This window comes from Bicyclus anynana, chromosome 8 (assembly GCF_947172395.1).
Source record: "Bicyclus anynana chromosome 8, ilBicAnyn1.1, whole genome shotgun sequence".
Taxonomy (NCBI): Eukaryota; Metazoa; Arthropoda; class Insecta; order Lepidoptera; family Nymphalidae; genus Bicyclus; species Bicyclus anynana.
The window spans coordinates 17,129,629-17,139,364 of record NC_069090.1 but is presented as its reverse complement, the minus strand read 5'-3'; the positions used below and the strand labels follow the sequence as shown (position 1 = coordinate 17,139,364).

General features: G+C 37.3%; 2 protein-coding genes across 2 annotated transcripts; both read right to left on the bottom strand.

Annotated features, from left to right (window-relative positions):
* Nucleotides 1-1,128: 1,128 nt before the first annotated feature.
* LOC112048635 (uncharacterized) lies at nt 1,129-5,736 on the bottom strand. The gene is made up of 2 exons (XM_024086256.2): nt 2,872-5,736; nt 1,129-2,006 (listed from the first exon to the last, which is right to left on the bottom strand). Exons 1-2 carry the CDS (start codon nt 2,887-2,889, stop codon nt 1,287-1,289), a joined length of 738 nt encoding a protein of 245 aa, XP_023942024.1. The 5' UTR covers nt 2,890-5,736; the 3' UTR covers nt 1,129-1,286.
* A 147-nt stretch (nt 5,737-5,883) lies between these two features.
* Nucleotides 5,884-9,685, bottom strand: LOC112048612 (dynein light chain 2, cytoplasmic). Its single transcript, XM_024086219.2, has 3 exons — nt 9,541-9,685; nt 8,351-8,474; nt 5,884-7,779 (listed from the first exon to the last, which is right to left on the bottom strand). The coding sequence occupies exons 2-3, from the start codon at nt 8,456-8,458 to the stop codon at nt 7,618-7,620; spliced, it is 270 nt and encodes an 89-aa protein (XP_023941987.1). The 5' UTR covers nt 8,459-8,474; nt 9,541-9,685; the 3' UTR covers nt 5,884-7,617.
* Nucleotides 9,686-9,736: the final 51 nt, after the last annotated feature.

Sequence of the window (9,736 nt, the reverse complement as noted above, 5' to 3'; positions counted from 1 at the left end):
TAGTTACATTTACATTTTAATGTCGCTTAGCGGTACGTCTTTTCCGGTAACTAGCCACGGCCGAAGCCTACCATCAGAAAAAATACCATCTATAGGTAGGTACAGGTTTTAAGAAATTAAATATCACGTGTCTCAAACAAAAACATCGTCAGGAAACCTGCATACCAGAGAATTTTCTTAATTCTATGCGTGTGTGAAGTCTGCCAATCCGCATTGGGCCAGCGTGGTGGACTATTGGCCTAACCCCTCTCATTCTGAGAGGAGACTCGAGCTCAACAGTGAGCCGTATATGGGTTGATAACGACGATACGAGGTAGGTACATACATTTTAACAATATATTTTAATTAATTACTCACCCACACTGTCCACGCCATTGCAAAATTGAAATTGAAAATATGTTATCGCGCGAATCAGTTTTATTGATAGGTATATACGTATCTTAAATTATAACTGTTGTTAACCTCACGTCATTGGTAAATTTTACACTAATTAATAAATTGACACACGGCAATAATTGCATTCTGTCCATTGACACAGCGGTCATGTTTGTGCAGCAAAATGTCTCCAAAATAATTTGAAATTAATTATACAAAACATTTAATGTAACAGTTAATTACTTGCCATAATAATAATTTACTCGTACATCCATGTTTCAACATCATCATAAATATCAACAATATTCAGAACCTCTCGAACGACGAATTTAACACGAATATTTTTAATAACAAAACGTGAAGAGTCTGATTACGTAAATACGAGTAGATTAAAAATTTAAATAGTTCATATTTTAATCACATTTTATTTTCCGAGGAATTCTCAGTATTCGGGGAGCCTAAGATAGGATTTTTACAGTTACTCGAGAGCAGCAGATGAATATAAGGGAGTATACCTTGCACGTTGTTCAGTACCTCCACCAAGTATAAGCCCTTAATATCGGCGGGTGCGATTAGGGAAACAAAAAAAAAACTAACCCTGTGTCCCTTTCGAAAATCTGACGATTTGAGCGTGCCGTAATGGAATGGGAGTTATTGGACTTCAAAGTTGCAAAATAAAACCCATAAATTTTCTGTTACCGAGCCACTATTGCGGTTAATTTTTTAACAGGATAATAAAATAACAACACAATTTGTTTAATGGTTTTATTAAATAGATTATTTGAAAATATCTAATATAAATATCATTAGCAGACAGGTGGTAGTACTTAGAACCGTGTAACGAAACAAAATATAGGAAAAATATAGATATGAAACTGCTTATAATGTTTGATTATTATCCTTTCATCAGGCTAATGCTGTGAAGAATATCCACGGGAATTGTAGCCATTTTGGTTTTTACGTCTGTAATCGTATTGTCCAACCACTTTTAGAAGAGATGGAGTGATCGGTGCGCGTAATCCATAGGCTGCAGCAGTTCTCTTGTCAAAACCCAACCCGGTCCGTCCTATAAGTCGGTAGTGATATCTGTCTTTGTATCCGTGACCTCTCGGGTCAACGTAACCCACGTAGCCTATGTATTCAGGTTCTAGCGGGACATTTAACTTGGGCAAGTGACCGCGTGCAAGATATCTCGGTCTACCTTCATTTCTTAAATACTCACGCGCGTTATCTCTGCCCTCATTTCTCAATCTACCTTCACCATCCCTCAAATATCCCCAAACTGTATTATCATTGTTATATGAATGACTGACGAGTTTTCCAAGTTCCGCACCATTTTTCGAGTATCCCCAAATATTTGGCACGTTGTATAGAGGCCAGCCCTGATTTCTCCGAATACCCTCGTTTTGTTCTTCTTCATCGTTGTAGTCGTAGTATCCGTTGCCCCTATTCGCCCAATTCTCGTTTCTGTATTCTTGTCCTTGGCCGTATCGTTGGTTCACGTCATGGTTTAGAGGTGGTAAAAACTTTTGAAGGAAAGCAGAGTTGTCGATTTTCTGGTCTTCTTTGACGGTCTTGGTCTTTGATTTTTCAGTCTCCGAACTGACGGCCAGGACAACGGAGAAAAGAATCTGGGAAATCCAAAATTTTGTTTTAGATATTTAGGAAAAATACTTACAGCTTACAAGAATGGGTATCGTCAAGTTTTGTACTGGATTAGCATTAGCAGCATCAGCTAGATAAAGAATATTGACCAACAACGTGTACAATTTGTACAATTTGAAACGTAACATACATTTTGTATGAAGTGAAGCAGTTTATTACAGTCATGATCGTCTACTAACGTACGACGTTCGTGTACACTACGGTCGTTCCCGACCTCTCCCTCCCCGCTCGGACACGGCCCGGTCTAATATAAGCCCTCATACCCAACGTAAAAAAAGCGTTCAAATACAACAATTGTATAACAATATAGTATATAGTAGTATGTTCACACGACAGCGTTTATAAATGCGACGCTTTTTTCGAGCAGTGTTGCATTTTCAATTTTGGAAATAGACCCCTATATTTGAACGCTTTTTTAACGTCCGTTAAAAAAACTCTCTTGCGAATGAAGTCTTAGTCAACTCTAAGATCTCATTCGCACAAGAGTTTTTTTTAACGCAACACTATCGATTCAAACACAACACTATCACAAAGAATACAGCGTCTTCGCCGAAGAAGATGAGGTCCCCAATTTCTAACATCATCAGACGTGCGCTTCATCAAAGTTCACGCGGACGTTAGGATTGATTCACTCGGGCCAAAACATCCTTCCCTAAAGGGCCCTCAACGATTTTATACAGAAGACACCCTTAGAAAGTCTTTCCACTCCTTTCTCTTCCTTCGGGCCCTACCAGGCGATGCCCCTGCTCGCATAAAATCCCCGGTGACGCCGCTGAGATCCCATTAGGGAGCCTAAGGCATTTACAATCAAATATAAAAAGTAATACTCACAATAACAAACAACTTCATGTTGCCGGTTGTAAGCAACGCATCGCCTGCAGTCCGCAGGATGTGGCCGTGTCGGGGATTAAGTAAAATCCCCTATAATTACTGTGCCGTGCCAATAAACGTCGGAAATTGTTCTATTGACCTTATTGTTATATTGAATTCTTAACCTTTACATTTTCGTTTATAATAACTGTAATATGAAACCTAAATAAATGTGATTAAGTTATTATGTACCTACTTGCCTATCTCTTTATGTTAGCTAGGTTCTTCACTACAAACCTTTGTTGCTTTACAATAGTAGTTTATTTTATAACCTATTATCTCATCAAATCATTAATGTGAAAATGGAAGCCAAACTTTAATACAGATGTCTGTCGTTATCGATTATGCCAACAAACAAAACGATATCTAAGGGGGTGAAAACTCTATAGATTATAGAACTTAGAAACCCAATCACAACGTACTAAGGTGGGTAAGGTACTGTAAACCGATTATTAACAGTCCTTCGTCTTCATCATCAGAACCTAATGACAGTCACAACCCATCCAGGTGGATGCATCCAGACCAATACAAATTAATCAAACCCAATCACAATGCTACCTACTGTGAAAAGTTGAGAAGTTCCATTACTTGTCCATTGTCTTCATCATCAGAATTGTAATGCTAGTGCATAACCCATTGCATTGCATTGCATGCATGGTTAGCGATGTAGCATTCCGTTACGATGTCGTGTAGAAACCGAAAGGGGTATGGATTTAGGTACAGGTTACTCCTAATAGTTGCCCACTTCCATCTTAGATTGCATCACCCTCAGGTGAGTGAGACTGTAGTCAATGGCTAACTTGTAAAGAATAAAAAAAACTGTACTAGCTGTACTTCGTCTGCATGAAAATCGATGTAAACTTTCAACACCTATTTCATCCCCTTCTATTTCTATTTTCGCAATTTTTTTACGTAATAAATAGTCTACAATTTTTTTTATAAAGTATAACTCAAAACGAAGGATTTATATAAAGAAAACTTAAACCCTTTTTTAACCTCTAACAGCCAGTTTCTTCGTGTAAAGCTAATAAAGTAACAGTAAAAGTAATAAGTAGTAAAGAAGACTTTATTTTTCAGTGAAAAAGACTGTCACTTTTGATGACGTTACTTTGACTGTTACTTGCGATGAAAAAACTGGCCGTAAGGCATAGATTTATAACACACTAGCGAAAGCACGCGACTTCGTAAGCGGATTTCCTTCGGAATTCAGTTTTTCACTAATCCCGCGGGAACCATGGATTTTTCCGGGATGAAAAGTAGCCTATGAGTTAATAAAGGATATTATCTATTCGTTTTAAATTTCAGCCAAATTGGTCCAGTTGTTTCGGCGGTAAAGAGTAACAAACATCCAACCAAACATCGCTACAAACATTCGCGTTTATAATATTAAGTAGTAGGTCGATAAGGCGGTGTTAACTTAAAAAACTTGCCTCACCAAGACCTTGGCCCACCTTCGATTTTATTGATCTAACAAAGAGGTTACTTGCCAAGTTACTAAAGCCACCAACCGCCAACATAGATATAATTATAAAAAATTTCATGCTCCTCCTAACAAGGTAGCCCGCTTCCATCTCAGACTGCATCATCACTTACCATCAGGTGAGATTGTAATAAATAAAAGCCAATATTTCTGTCGATGTTCCTCTCATTTGCTGCCATAACATGCAGTCAGAATCAGAATCGGTTTATTTGCAAGAAACATTTTTAGTTATACAAAGATGTTCTTATGTATTAGGTCCACTAACAGTGCAGTCCACCACCATCTATCAAACTATCATCCATGTGGGCTATTCGCTAGCTGGGTGCCTTTTGTGCTTTACTCGTAGAAGATAAACTCCAGTGACCCAGTTTGCCAATACTTTAAGCACATAGATAGCGATGCAAATATGTATTTTAGAGCAATCTTTTAAGGTGCTGATAGACTTGAGCATTCACTTGTAACAGAACCATCGAGCATTCGCCGTTTTTATATTTGTCGAACTGAACAACGAACCGAGCCAAGTATAGAGCCAAATATTGCTTCGAACATCTTGAGAATTCTAGCGAACGCTCTATTCGGTGCTAGTCAAAAGATCTGTACTTAAAATAAATCTGTAGAGAGGTCAATTCTGTACATGAAATATATTTCAAAAATAACTATTAGAGGGTGATTAGTAATCGATACTGATGCCAAAAATGCAATCAGTAAAATTTTTGTCCGTCTGTCTGTCTGTATGTTCTTTATAGAAACAAAAACTACTCGACGAATTTTAACGAAACTTGGTACAATTATTTTTCATACTCCTGGGCAGGTTATAGTATACTTATCATCACGCTACGATCTATAGGAGCAGAGCTGTGAAGGAAAATGTTGGGAAAACGGGAGAAGTTACTCAATTTTTTAAGCTTCCGTCGCGTGGTAGGGTAGGCGTATGGTAGGAGTAGGGTAGGGGCAGGGTAGGGGTAGGGTAGGAGTAAAATTAGGGGTAAGATAGGGGTTTGGTAGGGGTAGGGTAGGAGTAAAATTAGGAGTAAGGTAGGGGAAGGGTTGGGTGCCTACTCATCCCCTGTATGGTAGGGTAGCTGTAGTGGGAGTAGGGTAGGGTAGTAGTAGGTATTCACAGATGTAGGGACTTCTTGATGCGTGTGCTGGAAATCTGTTCGCTAGAATGCTCAATAGTATACTCGCTAAAATTGTTCTTATTTTTCTGTGATGTAACATTCGCACGAATGCTCGGTGCAAGCGAATGCTCAAGTCTATCAGCACCTTTATGGTTAAGGTTAATTGGTCAATTGGTTATGGGTGACACTTCAGATCACGAGGTCCCTGCTTCTAGTCCTGGATCAAGCTATGAAAATCTAGGTTTTTCAGTGTTCTAGTGTTATCTAGAAATTTTCCAATAAAAATTCTTAACCCGGGTTCCCCCCAATCTCCTGAACTTATGTACCTACTTGCAATAAAAAGGAGGATAACTGTTAATTAAAACGAAAATGTGGTTTGTAAGAAAGGTTAATTATATTATTAGAAGTTTCAAAAAGGTCTCCAGTGATTATTAACAAAGAAACTAAACAATAAATTTAGATAAGTACTAACATATGACTTTAATCTATGCTAGGTATAGTCTAGGAATAATTAAATAAATTTTCATTTAATATAAATACACTAGATGTGATTACCCAAGTAATTATGTTCTTAAAGTAGCTAACAGTACATACATACATCGTGCGCTGGGCGGGGGCCACACTAATAGAAACAATACCCATAAAGCCGAGTTTACATTGAGTCAGTATGTATGACAACTAGAACTTAACATAGATTATACTAATTTGAAATTTACATAATGATTGGTCAGCACATAATGTGCTTTAAGAAAATTATGCACACATTTAGTTATGAATGACTTCAATCTAATACCAGTTTGAGATTAAACAAATATTGGAAATAAGTTTTTGAAATTGCACTACAATCTACTATCAATATGACGAAAAAATATTGCAACGTCTAAACTTAGCATAACAGAGTTACCCAAATCCAGCTACTGCATCAGTGTAAAGCAGTGTACTGAATCGAAATTAATTTATACATAACCAGTACACAATTAGCACACTGAGCAGTGAACTGGTTAAATGTAAGTCTGCCTTAAATCTAAACGAGTCAACTGGCTCAATGTAGTCTGGCCTTAAATCCTGCAGGTTTAATACGAGTCGCGCGTGGCTCCCTCTAATGTGGAGATCAACTCTGCATGTCCAGCATTAAACAAAGGCTCGCGAGTCATTCACACATACCACACGCACCATCGGCCCAGATACCACCATCTACCGAGAACCAGTGGACCACAGACTAAAGAAGATGGCCGATCTCAGCACAACCAAAGCCAATCAAGTAAATTGATCAATGATCACATTATTTCTTGCCAAGATTATGGTTAAAGATTGGTTTTCTCTCATCAGTTTCATACATAAAATATTGACATTATATAATTAGGATAATGTAGCTGCTTGCATTGTTATTAAAATAACCTTCATAAATATTATCAATGTTGTTACAAAAACATAAAATGGTTAAAAATTAATAAAAGAACAGATATAAAGAAAACCATCAATACCAATTAAATGGGTTAAAACTTTTAGATTTTAATTACTGTGTATTGGACTTGAAATAAAAGCCTTTCCGAATTAAATTGGCTTCTATGGGCCATGCTATTGTGGTAATTGCTTCAATAGTGGCCCATTATCTGTCTACCATTTCCCTTTAGTCTGTGTGTAGGACTACCTACGGGTAGGAATGTAAAGTTCTATACAATAGATAGCATGTCTGAGGACAGCTGGCTGGCAGCAACACTAACAACAAAAAATTTTGATTGATTGCAGGTACCTTAAGTAAGTTTTCGAGGTGACGATTGTGACATTGGAGTTATGTTTGTGACTTTTGCATGGACAGTAAGATGTTTAAACAACTATCCATACAAAATCACAAAATTGTTAGGCTGTGAATTGACTACTTATCAATTGCTTAAGCAATCAACCACTCGCTGAATTACAAGCTGAATTCTTGTAAGATTCCTTAAGAATAGATAGATAGATCAAATGTTGTGACAGGAAAGCAAAACACCTTCAGAGTGCAGAGCTAGAACTATATGAACAAACAGTCAATGTAAAGCCTACACTAACTTCAATGTCACGTTGGTTTGCTGGAAAGCTTATATCAAGGTCGCCTGCCTCATCAGCCTAGCCGCTCTTGAAGAGCAGTATCGCCACTTGGCCCAGGTAGAAGTAGATGAAGTGGCGGGTCTCGTGCGTCACGTACGAGCCGAAGTTGCGGCCCACGATGCAATGCCATGTTGGGTTGTACTTCTTGTCAAACTCCTTCTTGATAAATGCAGCTATGTCCTGGAAAATGTTCAATTGTGTCAGCAAACTTACAAACCAGGCACCATCTAAGTAATTCATATTATTTATACTAAAATTGAGGTAAGTGAGTTTCTGAGATTGTATAGGGTAATCTGGTTCAGAATGTCAGCTGAATGAAAATGAAGAGAAACGTGAGAAGCAAAATACATGTAATAATATGCCTTAACCTTGTAGAGGTCACACTCAATTTGACTTTTTTTGCAATTTAATCATTCAAGAATTCAGCTTCCCAAATACCCAAGTACTGAGTGATTGATTACTTTAGCAATTGATAAGTAGCCAATACATAAGTCAGCCAACTATCTGTAATTATGTATCCATACAATAATTTTTGTGTATATTATGTAATTTCAAATACTGGGTACTTTTAAAATCACCTATATATTATGGTCACAACCTTATATTAAAATGCAATCATAAAATTATTCCTTGATTTCAATTTAGATGGGTACCATAAAGAAAATAATTTATTTTAATGGTTGATAGACATTTTTGACATAGACAAAATTGGACACGGAAGTATTTATAGATTTTATGCGAGTAATCTTACTTTTTCAATGTTGAATTTCTCGAGCGCCTGTGTGGCGCAGTCCACAGCATCCTGCTGCATCTCCTCGCTCATGTCAGCATTCTTGATCACCGCCTTGCGGTCGCACATCTTGTCAGCTGTATTGCTGGAACAACAACAAAGTGCATTCCATATATGACATTTATTGGCCTATTTTAACTTCCAACAGGGCTTTGCCTCCCTCCTTGAATGAGAGGGGATATGGAGGACCCACCATAGTTTTCCAAACCTTTGTAATTTAAAATAATGTTATGATATACTAAAAACTGTTTTTGTGTAAGTTCATCTTCATCTAACTTCAACTTTAAGTAAATTCATAATATTAAATATAACCTGAGCCAACTAGAAATCAAACTTGGAGTATTCTACCACTTAGTTGAGACAGACATCATCAAAAACATTGCAAACCTTTGACATGTCAACTAAAATAGGCTAAGTGCGATTCTTCAACAAAAAAAACTCTCACCAACTCTTAACTTTAAAACCGAGGAGTTAGGTTGATTTTCGTCTGGGTCTAGATTTCTACACGTCCACTTGACGCGCGCCAAATAAGTCTAGCTCAAGTGTGCACGTAAAGACGCAAACAATATCTTATGCGACACTTTCCACAACAAAAAGGTTATCATCGCGTGACATTAGCTACATTGCTACGATTTTCCACATGCGTGAAACACTCCATTGATTGTTTACAGCGGTGCTCTATAAATAACTCTAAAAAGGTCAGGCGGGAACCTATCCCCGCGCGCTCTTTATGAATATCCCGTTTTTTAAATATTTTCTATTGTTTTTCTTAAGTTTTATTCACTTACCCTGTAGAGGTAACCGCCTGCGAAGTTTTTCTAGTTATTTTAACCCGTGCACTCGCGCTAATGCCAGTCATCAAAAAAAGATCAAATAGAAGTCTAGAGACCCGCCGCAAATAAAACGGGGACCAATGTAAGATATTGGTTATACATTGCTATGGGGGTTATCACCATAGAAACATAAATTAAATCAATAAAACTACTTTAGTACACATTTATTGCGAATGTTAATCGAAATGTGTTGTAGCGCCGATACTTTTGTTCACTATTTCACGACGTAAAAAAGATAAAACAGAACAAATTTATATTCCAATTAATAAGGGCCCTTAGATCTAAATAAAACACACATTATAATATTATTATACTCACTTTTACGTCGGACTTAGATCAAATTTTCACGTAATGATTTTGATACCGGAGATTCTTTGCCTACTTTCTAGAGGATTCTTACAAAGGCTTCTTTCAGTGGAGACTGTCACGGATTACGCTAGAGGGCGTTCTAATTTTAAAATAGTTCGAAAATCAAAGTTTCAAATAATATTTTCGTTTTTATTTCACACTGGCT

Coding starts and splice junctions, on each gene's coding strand:
- LOC112048612 (XM_024086219.2), bottom strand. CDS start 8,458: ATGTGCGACCGCAAGGCGGTGATCAAGAATGCTGACATGAGCGAGGAG. Junction 7,780..8,350: donor AGAAATTCAACATTGAAAAA/GTAAGATTACTC, acceptor AACATTTTCCAG/GACATAGCTGCATTTATCAA.